This window comes from Coffea arabica, chromosome 2e (assembly GCF_036785885.1).
Source record: "Coffea arabica cultivar ET-39 chromosome 2e, Coffea Arabica ET-39 HiFi, whole genome shotgun sequence".
In the NCBI taxonomy this organism is placed as follows: domain Eukaryota; kingdom Viridiplantae; phylum Streptophyta; class Magnoliopsida; order Gentianales; family Rubiaceae; genus Coffea; species Coffea arabica.
The window spans coordinates 75,781,858-75,799,193 of NC_092313.1; the positions used below are offsets into that span (position 1 = coordinate 75,781,858).

At 37.4% G+C, this 17,336-nt stretch overlaps 3 protein-coding genes across 7 annotated transcripts; 2 read left to right on the forward strand and 1 right to left on the reverse strand.

Moving 5' to 3' along the window:
* Positions 1-5,619: 5,619 nt before the first annotated feature.
* LOC113733251 (probable membrane-associated kinase regulator 6) lies at positions 5,620-7,001 on the reverse strand. Its single transcript, XM_027259516.2, has 2 exons — positions 5,973-7,001; positions 5,620-5,861 (listed from the first exon to the last, which is right to left on the reverse strand). Exons 1-2 carry the CDS (start codon positions 6,736-6,738, stop codon positions 5,845-5,847), a joined length of 783 nt encoding a protein of 260 aa, XP_027115317.1. The 5' UTR covers positions 6,739-7,001; the 3' UTR covers positions 5,620-5,844.
* Positions 7,002-9,816: 2,815 nt separating this feature from the next.
* Positions 9,817-13,622, forward strand: LOC113733252 (delta(8)-fatty-acid desaturase). 5 transcript variants are annotated; one of them, XM_027259518.2, is made up of 3 exons: positions 9,817-10,634; positions 11,401-11,530; positions 11,671-13,622. In XM_027259518.2, exon 3 carries the CDS (start codon positions 12,114-12,116, stop codon positions 13,458-13,460), a length of 1,347 nt encoding a protein of 448 aa, XP_027115319.1. In that variant the 5' UTR covers positions 9,817-10,634; positions 11,401-11,530; positions 11,671-12,113; the 3' UTR covers positions 13,461-13,622. The 5 variants fall into 5 exon arrangements, with proteins under 5 accessions (XP_027115319.1, XP_027115321.1, XP_027115324.1 ...); XM_027259520.2 differs by having other exon boundaries at positions 9,817-10,128; XM_027259523.2 differs by having other exon boundaries at positions 9,817-10,128; positions 11,764-13,622.
* A 1,053-nt stretch (positions 13,623-14,675) lies between these two features.
* LOC113733254 (uncharacterized) lies at positions 14,676-17,336 on the forward strand. The gene is made up of 2 exons (XM_027259525.2): positions 14,676-15,309; positions 16,384-17,336. Exons 1-2 carry the CDS (start codon positions 14,939-14,941, stop codon positions 16,880-16,882), a joined length of 870 nt encoding a protein of 289 aa, XP_027115326.1. The 5' UTR covers positions 14,676-14,938; the 3' UTR covers positions 16,883-17,336.

Below are 17,336 nucleotides of genomic sequence, written 5' to 3' on the forward strand. Positions count from 1 at the left end.
TAGAGCAAATTATCCGGTTGGCCACTAAACTTTTGCGATCGTCGAATTTTGGTCACTCAACTATTAAAAGTCTGATTTTGGCCACTAAAATGTATAAAGTTAAAACGCGAGGCCATTCTGTTACATTTGGCCGTTAAGTTCGCAGATATGTCTGTCTACGCAATTTCCAAGACAAAAGGCAGGATCAATTTAGGAAGTCCAACATCCACTTGTACCTCTTGTTCCCCTCTTCATAGGTCGACCCAACAAGCTCTATCTCTCCACTCTCCTGTCACACCTTCTCCGTCCAAAACAAGGCCTCTCCAAGTCTGCTCCGCCAGTCCTAGATATGCTGCAGTGGAAGAAAGATGCGGTCATACAGCTCAAACCCCAACACAGAGGTCTAATTACCACCAGTACAGCGGTGGTGGCTTGCGCCAACAATCCAGAGGCATGACCAGTGCGGTGCCTAATTACATGGCCGCAACAGAATCTGCTAAAGAAGAGATTGTTGTTCCCTGTCCCAGACCCATAATGGTGCAGGCACGGGCTATGGAGATTATATGAGAAGCCCAAGCTTTAAAAGTGCTTGTGGAGTGCATCTGGGGTTTGAACGGCAATCTAACTATTCATCTTGCTACACCAAGAGTCTGACAGCAGGGGAGATTTCACCTTCTTCGACTGGCGACTTGAGAAGGTGGTTGAGGTGATTGAAGGGGATGAAGAGAAAAGCTTCGATTGAGCATTAGATTTGGAGGGCCCTCGTAATCTGTACTAATTGCTTCTTCAACTCCCAATTTGACTGCGTATTTTTTGCTTAGTTCCAGTTATATTTATGTCCCCGCTTTGCTCATCGGCTTTTAATCCATTTGAACTTCCTAAATTGACACTGCCTTTTGTTTTGGAAATCGCGCGGATAGACAGATTTGCGAATTTAACGGCCAAATGTAACAGAATGGCCTTGCATTTTAACTTTATATATTTTAGTGGCCAAAACCAGACTTTTAATAGTTGAGTGACCAAAACTCGACGATCGTAAAAGTTTAGTGACTAACCGGATAATTTGCTCATTTATTATATTCCATTCCGAAAGAGTCGACGAACCAAACATCAACTATAGTAATGATACACATTCCAGATACTTGAACCATACAAATGTATTGGAATGAATGACCTCATTCCAAATCCAAGATATCCGATTCCGAATCCGAATCTGATACCGATGTGCGAACCAAACGCCACCTCAGTATTTGTAAGCTGGAAATTGGAGGAATGAGTGACGTAATAAATTTGGCCATTTGGATTTTGGGCAGTTATTTTGCGTATCAAAACTACACGTGGAGCGGTGATTGGGCGGATGACGTGTTTCCAAATTTTGGGGTAACAAAGGGGGCGGTTTGAGAGACGTTTTTAAAAAAAAAATTCTTTTTGGTTAGGTGACTATTTAGGAAGTTTCAAAAATATTTAATTTTCAATCTTGTACCCCTTATCTATTTCAAGTTTCAAATTTACCTCTCAACAATTAAAAAAAATGATCATATTTTGATCATTTCTTTCATTTGCACCATTAAAGCTAATGGATTGAAGGGGCGAAATTTAACTAATCCAATACATTCAAAGATCAAATGTTGACACTTTTTATTATTTGGGAGTGAATTTGAGAGCTAAAATAGATGAAGGATAACAAAGAAATTGATGAATGGAATCATTTAACAGCTTCCTAAATCTCTCGATTACACTTGCTCTTTTGCATCATCCAACCTATTCCTCCTTTCAAACAACTCTCTATGTAGCTCATCCTTTTCTTTACTTTTTTTTTTTTTTTTAAATATACAATCTTTTTTTTTTACATTTCATATCTCGCACCATCCAATCCATCCCTCTCCAAAAAAATCCAATCTAACCCTCCCCACTCTTTTCTTTACATATTTTATTGCCCAAAAAAATAATTTTTTTATATGTGATTTAGGTAAGATCATCTTTGTCCATTTTGTGATTGAATTTATTTTGAACAATTATTTGAACAATTATGTTTTGGTTGCAGATACTTGTTGGTCCAAAACCAACAAATTCACATTAGACTATCATCCTCCATTCACATAGATATGTCCCAACAAGCGACTGTTTCTGGCCCAAAGAAGCAAGTTTGGATCTTTCAAGCGTACGTTCTGAGGGATGAAACATACGATCGGTCCATAAGTTTAACAGCGTTTGGCGTTCTATGATTCACCTTCGATTAGGGCTTGCAATCAGTCTAGTTGAACATGAATAAAAAATTTGACTTCAATTTTGAATTGAACTCGAGTTTGAATTCAATCTTGTTTTGTCTTACTTCGAACTCAGACTTGATTATATCAAGTTCAATTGAGGTTAATCAAGTCAAATCAAGTTTAACTAATATAAGTTTATATTTTATATAATCTTAAATTAGGGACAAGATTAATATTTCACACTAACAATTTTTTTTTAAATATATATATATATAGATGTGAAGTTCATTAACTTCAACAAACTTTCAAATATCACATATTAAAGTTGAGCTCGACGTCAAACAATTTGAGCTATTTGAACTTGAGCTCGAACTCGATCAACGCAAGATCGAATTCGAGTTTTGACTGAATAAACTTGCAAACTACTCGATTAAGTTCGACTCATTTGCGCCCCTACTTCCAACCCATGTTTTCCTAGATCGAATTCAAGTTTTGACCGAATAAACTTGCAAACTACTCGATTAAGTTCGACTCATTTGCGCCCCTACCTCCAACCCGTGTTCTCCTGCAGACTGCATCATATTTGAGGACGAATTCTACAAACCGTTTTCCAAAGTTAACACTACGTAACAAAATTTTTAATTAAAGAAACATGATTTAGTTATGTGAGTCACCGCTATGTGAATGAAGTGTATACAGATACTACTACAATGGCACCCCACATTCCCTAATTTTTCTTGTTATTCCTTCCTTGCATCTTATTTATCCCACGGCCCTAATATATTTCTTAGAACGATCTCAGAATTTTCACTTGCCAGCAACACTTTTAACAAAAATGTTGGTTTGATAAATTTGTGAAGTTGTTAACTTGCCAAAGCAGCCGCACAAGTTGCAACTTACACAGACGATCTGGTTTATCCGGCAGGAAATTTCTGAAGCTAATGCACAGAATGGCGAATAGCATAGAAGGCATTGTCCTTGTCTTGGGGGGAATCCTGAAAATGAGGTCCGGTTGAAATCATCCATTTCACAAGACTAGGCATATGGCCCCAAGGTAATGAAACTTTCTGCACTAACTTTCATATTCCCTTTTGTGTTGGGATGGTTTAGTGTGATATTGCTACTACAAATTCAACGCATCTAACTATGAACATACCATATGCCATTGTGGAAACAAACCAAGAGCTATTTAGCCTTTTCCTCCTTTGAATAGCACAAACAGCAACCTGTGGCCCGACAATTTCAACATGTATCACATAGCAATGTCTATGGTCCCCTCATCTTTGGAGAACAATTTTTAACTGCTTGGAGGGAAGGACAAACTCATGATGTGAATTAGTTTGTTAGACTTGGACTCAGTATGGAGAGACTGAATTGCTGAAGACAAGGTTTGTGCATGCAACCCATGTTCTTGACTTGCTAAGGGTCCTTGCCAAGGCTCGAAAATTTGCAGGCAAAGAGCTGTCATACTATCTAGATTAATAAGCTTTTGAAGTTTGGCCCAATCACCATATAAATTACTAATTTGGTGGTTTGCTTTTGGTCTATATGTTTGTGTTGATTTTTGTCTACTTTTTCCGAGTTTTCGAGGGACAAGAAGTGCTTTTCTAGCATCTGCTACTATTAATCCAAAAGCAAGGACTAAGTTAATTATCCAGCAATATTGAGAAATCTCCCGTAAGAAACATCAGAAATTGGAACTACATTCTTTTGTGTCTACGATAGTTTACCTTACCCTAAAATGATATAGACACAAATTTTGGGTCCGAAGTTGCAACCTGAGGAAGGAAGTACTATTCCAGGTCTGAACCGTTGAGCCTCAAAATTCTATACATTTCCATAACTCAACCAACTATGACTGATTGATTAACAGAACAAAAACTTGGGTATTTCACATAATTGGTTGGGTGTAACTTAGTACGCCTCTCATATTGAAGTTGCAATTTTGATGTGTGAAAGGGTCTATGCAAGTCCTCCATGTTCGGTCACTGTGCTTTAAGATGCAATTGGTTGATTGAGTCAAGACGGTGTTGGTTGAGACAAGGATGGACTAACATTTAGCGGAGACAAAATAGGATGTCTCGAAGGTTGGTCCCCTCAAACTACCCTCAATTTTTGGATAGAAGAGCAACCAATTTAAGTGTATTGACCCTTATTTGTGGTGATTCTTTGTGATTGGATAGACACGACATCACATAGAGAACAGTATCTAACACAACAAAACTTTGATTGGCATTACTCATGGCTTTTATCCTGGAAAATGTCCTACCTGGACCCCTGATGTCTTCCCTTCTTTATATAGACATTCTGCTTCAAGAATGCATCAGCAAGAGTCATTGAACCAAGAAAAGACAGTTCCATGATATCTGATGCCTCCTTAATTCACACGGAACACAGTATTTGGCTAGCAATCATACAGGAAATATGCATTATGTTCTTCTTATTATTGTACTCTTGTTTCTTTGTGATTTGTGAAGCGCAAAATATGCATTGCATTGGTAGAGTTTTAGCCAAAGACTCTGCATTGAACTTCAACATACGGTAACAGTCATGAACAGATCATGGAAAAAAGCGGTGTACTTGCATTATTGAGGAGATTACTTCGACTAAAATCTAGGGGTAATAATTGTCTTATGGAGACGTTCAAATCCATAGGAAATTAGGTAGTAGGTCCTTACCATGTCCCAAAATGCTTCCTTTCTTCTCTAGTTACCATACCATGTGCTGGTTTTTATTTGCAGCACTTAGCCACTCAGAATTTCTGTTTGCCTCGATCATTTTTTGAGTATTCATATATGTATCAAGTCCAAAATTTTGTTTCCAGTGCAGGACTTCTTGGAGATGGGGGTTTTGTTTAGTTGTCTCATTCCTTAGCTTATTGCTGAAGGCCTCGGACAAAAATCTGAAATTTTCTTTTGGGTGTTTGTGTAGATTGCTGGTTGTTAGATATTCTATAGATAGAGTGTTTGCTTAAAGAAATTTTAAACATTTGCGTTTGTCCCCTTCTTCACCCAACTATATATATATATATATATATATATATATATTTTTCCTTGAGATGGAATCAGATTTTCTGTTTCTTAAGCTGTATTATAATTATGGACTCCAAATAAAGATATCACCACTCCGATCCATAATATAAAACATCATATTGCCGTGCCAATGCCTAGTGGTGGACCTGGTATCAATGTTGTGGAGGAGCTTCGCAAAATGGCACAACAATTTCCAGAAAAGAACAAAAAGTGAAAACGAGAGACCATGTGAGGGCCCCCGAAATCCCTTTCCTCACCATAAAAGTATTGCAATATCATTGTCTGCCAAAACTTCCTCATCTTCCCTAAGCAAAGACAATATTCATATTTCTACCGTCTCCAAGAATCTTCATTATTCTCTCCTCCCAAATATCAATCCCATAAATGGAAAACGAAAATAAGTATGAAAATTTTACTCTTTCTGTGTCAAAGTTAACAAATCAAGATTGTTCACAATGCTTATGAACTTCTAAAAACAAAAATTTGGATGTACAATCTTACAAAAGGAAGAAGAAGAAGGAGAAAAGATGAACATCTTTAAGCATCATGGCGTAACTTTTGGCATGCATATACTTCTAGCACTCCTTGCTCCTTGATCCTTTCCACTTTCTCTCATGTAACAGCTACGTCTCTTGGTTTGCTGGAAACAAGAACCACAAAAGATGACAAATAATTAGATATCATAGGCTTGTTTAGTAGTGTAATTAGTTGGACTTTCATTGCAAGCTAGCTATGTGCAAGGATTACATACCAAATGATCTTTTGCAGTGGAGAATTGCTTCATGAATTGAGCTTTCAATATCAAGCCTAGAGTCGGTATAATGTGATGGACTTCGCGGTGGAGAGGCCTGTGGTGAATTGCTCAAGATTTTAGTTTCTGAGTTCTGCAGTCTCCTACAAGCATCAAGTGTATTGCTTGTTTGCTTCACAGCGGCCCAATTGGCAGCAGAATAAGCAGTTCGTCGATCTGGAGATGCCTGCTGTGAATTGCTCCTACTTTGAACTTCCAAAACTTTCCTGTCTAAATCATCTACCCTAATGCTTTTTCTTGACCATCCAAATCCCTGGCAGAAGGGCTTGAGAAGCGAAAAACATCTCTGCAAGACTTTGTTGGATGATTTCGTCCATTTTCTGCTTGAATAATATTCACCCTGATAAGCTGAAGAAACAGATAAAGTTCTGGAAGAAACTGAAGAGAGAGGTGTAGCAGGAACTGATAATGAGGGCTGCATCTTTGTCCGATTACGATTAGGAAAAATTGGCTTGATGCATCCTTCAGCAAATATTTCATCAGCATCAACAAGAGCAAGAGAAGATCTAGAGCCTGGAGTAACATTAAAATCAAACTCTTGATCATCTTTGAAGATTTTGTTCAGGTGATGAACCATAGGTACTGTTTCGCTGGAAAGATCAACTGATGGCCGGAGAGATTCAAGAAGGCCATCCAAAGAAGGCTTCTGGTTTATCAACCAACTATAAGAAAAACTATCTGTTGCAAGGGGTTGGGAGTTGTCCATGGTTTTAAGGAGACCCTTGAGTCTTATCTGAGGAGGCAATTGGAAAGAATTGCTCAGAAATTAACTAGCAGTGGCTAGAGGCTGAGAGTTTTCCATGGTTTTATAGCAAGTCTCGTCTGAGGCACAAATGAGAAAGAAATGCTTTTATACTCAGCAAAGATGGGAAAGAGTACGCCACCATGCCTGAACATTTTACATTGACCACAACACAATATCATGGTCCATATATACAGCTGCCAAGAACAAGTTCATGCAGCATTAATATCCACCTCACAGTTATTTTTCACTAATTGACTTTCAGCAGGCCTCTACATTTAACTTTTGTAAGTACTTACCATTAGCAAGTAATTACAAAATGCTGGACCAGTGGACCTCAAGTTAACATCTCTAACTGACACTCACCATCTAAATCGATTTAAGAAAATAGGCTGTTTTGTTTTTTGACAATTACAGCGTTATCTTTTAATGCAGCAAATAGGCCCAGGAGATGAAAACAATCAAACAACATCAGGGCAATTCTTAACTTCTTTCATCAAAATCAAAGCACTCGGCAATTTACTACTGTCTTTAGTGATATAAGACGAAAAGTTCACGAGCGGCCATCAAAGACACTCAAATTTCGGATACAAATGGCGCCACATATAATAAACTAGGCTGGTGCTGTAGAAGCTTGATTATAAAAGGAAATGGGTCTGTATAAATATATGTTTGGTAATCAAGGATATTGCTTTTAGCAGAAATTCTTTGGACCGACCATAATGCGCATAATCATTAGTTTAGCAAGTTGTTATAGCATGATGCCTCAGAAAGGGATGTTTGGTGCCTCTTTGAACATTTTAATATGCATGCAGTTGCCAATAGCATGCTTCAACCAGAACCCTTCCTAGAATTCATCGTCTGTTACTTTCCCGGAGATTTTTTAGCAACGGCAAATAGCAATCAGTCAAAGTCTGAGGTCGTTTCTGTTCCGTGTTTCAATTCCTTTTACCCCATTCTGCAGCCACGAGAATAGTGAAAGTAAAGGGCTGTTCGTTAGCAGAAGGAAATCCATAGCCACAGGCTTAGTGGTTAAGCAAGAAGCAAAGTCTATTGGTACTGTATCGTATAGTTAGTGACTTTTGCCTTCCGGCAACAAAGTCTTTGATGGTGAGCAATTTGAATGTCAAACTTCCGACGGCTACCAAAATTTACACACAGAATGTGAATGAGACGGTCGTAGCTATAAATGCTGACGGGCAAGAAGCCAAGAACGCCATTCACGACAAGGCATTAATTATATTAATTAATTTTCTATATATTGGCAGTATATATATTACCATGCTTATATTTAGATAAATACCACGTATGTTGAATTTGAATTTGAATATGTGACATCCATCTAATCATGATAGTGTATATACTATCAGTGTATATAAGATTTACTGGTCTCTGTTGAGCCATTAAATTAACATATTATGTCTTCACTGTATATAAAGTTTGAGGTCTCTTATTAAGTCATTTTGTTTATAAAATGGTTCAATTATTTTTCAAAAAAAAAAAAAAGTCTCTTCTAATTTTTCCTTCTTTTACGTTTTAAACTTTTTCATACTTTTGCACAACTTTTTTTCATGTTTATTGCTATTGACATTCTTCAAATTTATGCATCAAATTGGATCAGTTTGGAAAAAATCTACAATATTTTTAAAATTTTATTAAGCGTGCCTTAATCACTAGTATACATAATGTAACAGTGTCTTTTCTTTTTCCCACCAATTGGAGGCCTATACATCTAGATTCCTACGCATTTAGTTGCATTTAATTGTCAATGGTGCCTTGGCCTAGTGGTCAAGATTAAGGTCTCAAGTCTCAACAGTTAAAAATTCTGGATTGAAACCTCACTTATTAATGTGAGTTTGTCTATCTTCATGTTAGTTACAATCCCATTGAAGTACTATTTCAAAAACAAATGGGATTTGTGATCACTGATAAACGAATATTTATGTATATAATGACAAACAAAATCGGTCTATACCTATTAAAGTTTTAGGATTCAGTAATTTCCAACTTTTAATTAGAGGTGTAATCAAGTCAAGTCGAATTCAAATAGTGTACTATTTGAATTCGACTTGAGTTAAAAAAAACTTAAACTCGATCAAATATTTTGACTATCAATTATCAGTATCAAATGTACCTAGTTAAAATTTTGATTGTAAATTATCAGTATCAAATGTACTTAGTTAAAATAGTAATTTTAAATAAATAAATAAAAAAAGAACAAAGGGTCCTTTGCAGTTTGGGAGAAGGAAATGAATGAAATATTGACGGACAAAGAAAAGATCAGGTGTGCAATTGAACCAAGTTTTATTGAAATCCCCTCCTTCAATCTCTAATAGCTACAAGAGAGTGTGGCAAACTATCTTCTATTCCAGTTTAGTCATATACAGCCAAGTTCTTACTTTTTAGATCACAGGTTACAGGGTAAGTAATACTAGTGTATGTGTTTGGATAACTAATTTTTTTAAATAATATTTCACTTGTATCATAAATACATTTTTCAATTCATCTTTATATATTTTCAACTATCATTCTATTTTACGTACATCACATCATGAAAGTGCTACAGTGATTATTTCAAATAATATTTCAAATAATACTCTCTATTCAATTATTATTTAGATCATGACAATATACATAGGCCTGTCAACGGTCCGGGTCCCGGACCGGATCCGTCAAATAATTTCTGGTACAGATAGGGATATAATTCCGTTACCCGGACCTGAAATTCGAATCGGATATAAATTAATTAATAATTTAAAACATATATATTTATCACTATAATACTCCAAATTTACTTCAATCTGATTGTTGCATCCGTCTCGCTAGTATAGGCTAACTTCTATTTTTCTATATAGTCTAAAAAATGTAAGCTAACGTATGCTTAGTGCAATCATTTTTGCTTACTAATTTCCTTTCCTTTGGCTAATACTAGTTTTGGTGTTGTATTGATTACTCCGCTGCCGCCTAAAGTCTCCACCAGTAGAAGAAGATAAGAGTCTTGCAAGCTGCAACAACGAAAGAAGAAAGTCTCGCCCACAATATTTGACTAAGTTTAGTCAAGGTACAAATCCGAAGGAATAAAACATACTACCCTAATACCCCAATTTTAGACGAGCGCCGCATGTCTCTCTCACTCTCTCTTCTCTTTTGCTGTCCCCAATTTTAGCCGTCCCCTTTCCAAGCTTCAAAGAGGAGCAAGACAAAATCTGAGCTTCCAGTCCACCGCCTCTCTTTCTCTTCGGCCCCGGGCAATTAGTTAAAAGGAAGGAAGGAAGGAAAGAAGCAGTTGCAGTGCCCAAACCAATTTTAAAAAAAAAAAATCTGAAAGGATCTATTTGCAGTGGAAGAAGCCAGGTTGGGTTTTGTTTTGCTTTTTTCTATATCTGGGTCTGTTAACTGTTAAGGAAATAGAAGGGAGAGGGAGATTCTCTTCTCTGAAATGTAAATACACTACTACATAGATGGATAGATGGAGCAAAAGAAAAAGAAGCAGAAGAAAGAGAAGTGAGAGAGCAATTGTTGTTTAGTTGGTTTAAATGCAGTCTGCAGTGGACTGGATTGGTGGGGACCGTGGGATATAATCATCATCCATTCTTCATTCTTCATTCTTCATTCCTGCGGCTGCTTCCTTCATCATTTCTGCTTCCTGCTCTCCTCGATTTTTCCGTCTATCTTTCTCGATTTTTCCGGATAGACCCGACCCGGATCCGAGATCAGTCGGATTTGTTCCGGAACCCGTTTGAAAATCCGAATCCGATAAAAGTATGACAGGTCCGGATCCGAAATAATGAATTTCGGCCGAATCCAACAACCCGTTGACAGACCTATACATACATATAGTCACATTCATTAGCGATGTGGTATAAATTTATTTTATCCTGATCCTAAAAGGTTCAAACGCATATGTAAATCCAAATTATCACTCCTCAGATAATTAGGTAATCCATGAGTGTCTGCTTGATATCCTAAACTTTTGGGATAAATGAAAGAGAATAATTAGGTAAATTCGAATTATTACTTTTTAGATAATTAGGTAATTTAACAGAATATTTGGTATTTAATCTAGAGATTCTTGTTAGGCATAATGTAGTGAACCTTGCTGCATGAAATGAACTGGGAAGAAGGAAGATGAAAAAAGTAGTGGCTTATTTTATTTGTGGACTTATCTTGTGTTATTTGTATACTTACCTTGCACAGAAAAGGGAAAAAAATTCTATACGAAAACAAGTCTAAAAAGCCTACAAAAAAAAAAATCTTTCATTTCCAAATCAAACCTTAGATAATGAGCTTTAAAATGTAGAATTTGTCAAGAAGAAGGCTTAAAAAATGAAGGAGGTCAATGCTAAGTTTCAGCTAATACTTTAAAAAAAAAAAATCAAAACCATATTACCTTTTTAATAGGAAGGAAATCTTAAAGAATAATTCTTTAAATCTATTATTGCATGATTAATCCCTTTCCATACCACTATTGGAACATGATTAGAGATTTCCTTTTTAATACCCATTTTAAATCCTTACAACGTAAAAAAAGATCCAGACTCAACCAGGGATATGATGAGTTGATGACAGTTGTTTTTTTTCTTTTTTGGCCTTTTCATTTTTTTTTATTTTTTATTTTTTCAACAGGAGAGGATTTGAGATTTAAGAAGTAGGAAGGGAGAAGAGGGATTCGAACCCAAAACCTCTGTATTTAATTCCTTTCCTTGATGCGTACAAATCACAAAAATCTAAAATTCGAGCCATGGTTTTTGGGAAGGTATGGACGATTGCTGTTCACAAAATTTATTTGATAATTGCGTTATTATAACTAGGTAGGTCCTGATAGCACTACGTTATAGCGAAAATGGAACCATGACTTTTTTTTTTCCCTTACTTTCCTTTGAATCTTTTTGGTAGGTCCTGATATGGATCTAGTTGTCTTGGATGATGATAGATTGGTTGCTAGACAATTTTGTACACTACGATACGACAGCTGTTGTTGTATCACAGGTGCTGAACCAGAGATCCACATCTAATCGAGGGTAGAAAAAGAATCAGCTTAAACTTGCAGTTAATGTTACGCGTTTGGAGTCCCAGCCTTGATCAACCGCGCTATCTTTTTGCGGCTTCTCTCCGCGGGCGTCGCTGTGACACCAATTTTATTTCTACATTAACGCTCCTACAAATTATTTCATTTTGAAAGAACATCAAGAAACAAGCAGTGCAATACCAAATCCCGATCCCCTTTTTGTTAGGTAAATACTACCAGCCCTTTTGTTTTTGGGTTTACCGCCCCCTTGAATATCTCAGGGGCCGGTTTGGCTTGCAATTTTCAATTTTCTTCTTCATTGGTGTCAACAATGGAGAAGGATAACAAGAAGTACATCACGGATGAAGAGCTGAAGAAGCATAACAGGTCTGATGATTTGTGGATTTCTATCCATGGGAAAGTCTACGATGTCACAGATTGGGTAAAAGACCATCCCGGCGGAGATGTTCCCATCCTGGATTTGGCTGGCCAAGACGCAACCGATGCGTTCATTGCTTTCCATCCCGGCAGCGCATGGAAGTATCTTGACAGATTTTTTACAGGTTATTATCTGAAAGATTTCCAGGTTTCAGAGGTTTCCAAAGATTACCGGAGAATTGCTACAGAATTTACGAAAGCTGGTATGTTCGAGAAAAAAGGCCACGGGGTGGTTTGTTCCCTTGGCCTGGTTTCATTGTTGTTTTCAATTTCCGTTTATGGTGTGTTATGTAGCAACAGTTTCTGGATGCATATGTTTTGTGGTGCCCTGTTGGGGTTCTCGTGGGTGCAAGTGACTTTCTTGGGTCATGATTCTGGACATTATCAGATCATGAGTACCAGAGGATTCAATAAGTTAGCCCAAATCCTCACCGGTAACTGCCTCACTGGAATCAGCATTGCCTGGTGGAAATGGACGCATAACGCCCACCATGTCGCATGCAACAGCCTTGATCATGACCCCGATCTGCAGCATTTGCCTGTTTTTGCAGTCTCCACAAACTTTTTTAAATCGCTTACTTCCAAATTTTATGGAAGAAAGCTGACATTTGATTCAATGGCGAGATTTCTTGTGAGTTATCAGCATTTCACGTTTTACCCAGTAATGGTAGTTGCAAGAATAAATCTTTATCTGCAGACGCTCTTGCTGTTGTTCTCGAAAAGAAAAGTGCCAGACAGGGCACTGAACATTTTGGGCGTCTGTGTTTTCTGGACATGGTTCCCTCTGCTGATCTCATGCCTTCCCAATTGGCATGAAAGGATATTGTTTGTTCTGGCAAGCTTTTTCGTGTCTGCTTTCCAACATATTCAGTTCTGTTTGAACCATTTCGCTGCAAATACCTACGTTGGAGCACCTCAAGGGAATGATTGGTTTCAGAAACAGACCAGTGGCACCATTGACATCTCTTGCCCTTCTTGGATGGACTGGGTCTATGGCGGATTGCAATTCCAGCTTGAGCATCATTTGTTCCCCAGGTTGCCCAGGTGCCATCTCAGGAGAATTTCGCCCCTGGTCCAGGACCTCTGCAAGAAGCATAATTTGCCTTACAGAAGTTATGGCTTCTATCAGGCCAATTTGACAACAATCAGGACTCTTAGGGCTGCAGCATTACAGGCTCGTGATCTCACCAACCCTGTTCCGCAGAATTTGCTCTGGGAAGCTTTCAACACTCATGGCTGAGGATTTCACGGATGCATCAAATCTGTCCTTTCTTTTTTCGTTATTTAGTCCGAGTAGGTCAGTTATTTGTCTTCTAAGCATTGTTTGGATTTGATTTTATTTGCAAAAAATTATCTGATTGTATCGTGAACGCATCTTCAAATTACCATTTTATCTTTCCAACTATCTTCTTATTTCATATATATCACGTTACAAAAAGTGATATATAATAATTTTTTAAAATATTATTCCAAATAATCTCCTATCCAAATGCAATAGTTTATGCTAGAAAACACTAGAACTAGTAAAATAAATTTTAGGAAAGAAAAATAAAGAGGTAAAAGTTTGCATGCACTTTGGCATTCTGTTCTTGTGATTCAGAGGCTAACCGTACTGGTTATACATCAAGGACTGTGTTATAATGTAAATACCTCCAAATCATAATTCATACCTACATTCCAGTCCCCTTGTTTTTTTTTATTGCCGTTCATGCAATGCAGGGGAGTTAGCAGGAAGTTCTTGATGCAAATGAAAGATCTAGTACTTGATGACTCTTTCTTCTTCTTCTTCTTAATTTCATTTTATTTGTTTTTCTTGAACATCATTATCAAGCATTGCCTATAGGAGTTAGTTAAGCCTTGAGAATTATAAATAATGCCAAAAAGTGTACAAATTTAAGGTTATTCTAGGTTGCAATTAATAATATTTTTCCCATTTAATTAAGAAAAAATAATTATTCGGAGTTTGTACTCCATTTTTTTTTCCCGGTTGGACTCTAAACCTATGGTCATCAATTTATTTTTATAAACAAAAATAAACCTCCTATGCAACACTTATTTATTTGCATGCACGTCAAGATTGAAAGTATATATACCGTCAGCATCATCAGTGCATGATTATATATAAGATTAACTCAATTGCCATCATTGGACAAAAGGCGAGGAGTGGGCTAAACTGATGGCCAAGACACTGAACTGAGTCCGGTTGTTGATTCAACAAATTACAAATCCATGCCAAGTTGCGAATTCGCCGATGCTTTTAGGAAGAGTTTCTACAGGCCCAATGGGCTAGCCTCTCATCAAAAAAATAATGGGTTAGCCCAGTATAAGGCCATTATATAAAATATCTATCTTATCAAAAAGTCACCTTGCGCGTTCCATCAGTCCGTTCAGAAGTGTATCACATCCACCAATCACAATTTCTTTTTGTCTTAATAATTAATCGCCAATTCATAATTTTTCGAATTATCTAAAACAAAACTTATCCAAATTTGACCCTCCTCCCCTTCTCTCTCTCTCTCTCTCTCTTGTTTTCCTCCCTTCCTTTTTCTTTTTTTTTTCTTTCTTTCTGCCATTTCCGAGGAAATTACTACTCAATCCCGAATATTCGCATAGGAAAAAAGAAATCGCAAATTCCTTTGGAGCATAGAAGAAAAAAAGAAAAAAAAAATGCCCTTTGCAAATTTCTCCCATTTTTGATTACCTAAATCTTGACGTCCAATGGCACTTCTCGTATCGCCGGAAGTGGCCTCTATCTGCGGCCGGCGTTGTGAAACTCCGGCCAGGGTTCTCTCTTACACCAACCGGAAAAATGTGGTTGCGGTTTCTAATGGTGGAAAGAGAGCCGTTAGGGTTAGGGTTTCTTTGGAGGAGGCTAATGTTTTGAATTTGGGGAGAAATGTGGGTTTGTTATGCGGTGTCGGCCATTTCTCTGCTCCGGTGAAGCAGGCAGTCACTGTGCCGTCTCCGAAGCCGAGCAAGGAGGAGGAGGAGAAGCGAAATTATTATCTGAATACGGGTTACGCTATTCGGACCCTCCGGGAGGAGTTCCCTGCCCTGTTTTATAAGGAACTCACTTTTGATATTTACAGGTTATAATCTTATTTTTCAAATTTGTGTTTCTGATTTTATCGTGTTAGACGTGATTGTCCTTTTTGGTTGGTTTAAGATTTTTGGATATATTCCTTATTGTATCGAGATCTGCGCATTTTAATTTATGGCTATTGAGTTAGAATGGAGGATTTCGTCTGGCCTCCAATTTGATTATGTAATATTGTTAGTCCGATGGAATGATTTACCAAGCTACTTAGTATTTAAGACGAGAGCAGCTCGATCTCTGAGCACATAAGATTGGCTCATCAACAAACAAATCAAGCATGAACAGGATTTAGTTTTCACAAACTATCCAATCTCAGATCGCTCAATAAACTCAAAGCCTGATATGTACGTGTAAATGAATGAAGCTACTTGTGCTCGAGTAAATGTTGCCTTGCTAGAAGCTCATTCAATTTGAGCTCGTTAAATTAGTATCAAACTTGAACTCTATGATATTTTGGTTCGATTAAGTTTGTTAATACCCTTTCAGGCAGTGTTGAATTCTTGAATGCTCTGGCTATTCTGGTGAGTGTAGCATGTGATTATAACTTGTCCTTCTGTCATTTAACTCCAACTGAAAATCCACTTAACTCAACCGTGGTCCTTCTCTATGATCAGGGTCAGCTACATGATTGCCATTTCGTAGATATTTGATCAATGAAGACAAACTCGCAAAAATATTACTATGTGATATGTTGACAGGATTTTCATTTGGAAAGTTTCAAGTTCTCTTTGGATCATAATATGTTAGCTATTGTGGTTCCTCCAAAAGATATATTTTCACATAATCTTATCTGATCAATGATGACTTCTGTTCAGCAGATAAGTTCCATGGATATAGTAAACTACTTGATTGTAACTTCGCGTTGTATGTCAATCTTCTTGTGTGTTGATGAATTACATGATATATCTTGCTTATTTCATGCATAATCGAAGGTCTGATGTAATCTGGCTCTGCAAATTGCGAACTTTATCTTGGCTTGTACATCTTTGAACTTCAAATTTTGTTTTAATTGCTTAATTGTTAATTTTTGAGCTATTGTTGATTGCCTCCTTCTTCTTCTGCATAGGGATGATATAGTGTTTAAGGATCCCCTCAACACATTTGCTGGGATTGAAAACTATAAATCAATATTCTGGGGTTTAAGGTTCCATGGCAGAATATTTTTCAGAGCCTTGTGGATTGACATTATCAGTGTATGGCAGCCTGTGGATAACATGATAATGGTCCGTTGGACTGTTCATGGCATTCCTCGAGTTCCATGGGAGAGCCATGGTCGATTTGATGGTACATCTGAGTACAAACTCGACAAAAATGGGAAGATATACGAGCACCATGTTCACAACATTGCTTTGCACACACCCCCGAAGTTCCGTGTGCTTGCTGTTGAGGAATTGATTCTGTCTGTTGGCTGTCCCTCAACTCCAAAGCCAACTTGTTTTGAGAGCTCATCTTCTTCCATCGGAAATATTGTAGAACCAGTGAAATTCAAAGGAGTCGAGCATTATGTATCTTCCATCTTAACTGGTGTTCATGGATCTGATTCAGAATGGTTGAGGAAATCTTAAATATGGATGTAGTCCTAGAATTTTGATCAATTTTGTCCGCCTACTCTCTGATGTCTTATATCAGTTTATCTGCTGTGAGTGGAAAAATTCAGTTTAGCCATGAGACGGCCAGGGAGTTGAACTCATTATTGGAAACTCAGATTATACCTCATGATGTCTGATCAAACGCTTCTGTGAGCTGCAGCTGCATAGCCTTTGTAATATTATAGCACTTGAGTTGGAGTGGATTCCTGCGGATGTAGCCTCTGGCGCGTATTGTGTGACTGTAAATCTCGTGTATATAGTACAAGAGCGTACTACTTTAGTTGTCTGTTTGTACTAGTTATTAGTTGTAGAAACATGATGTAAAGTTGGTGTATGACTTTTAAACTGGTGTACCTTGATGCTTCCCTCTGAGTATCGATCAACAAGGTCAATCCGACCTATTACTAAAAGGCTAATAGCCTTTGGTTGA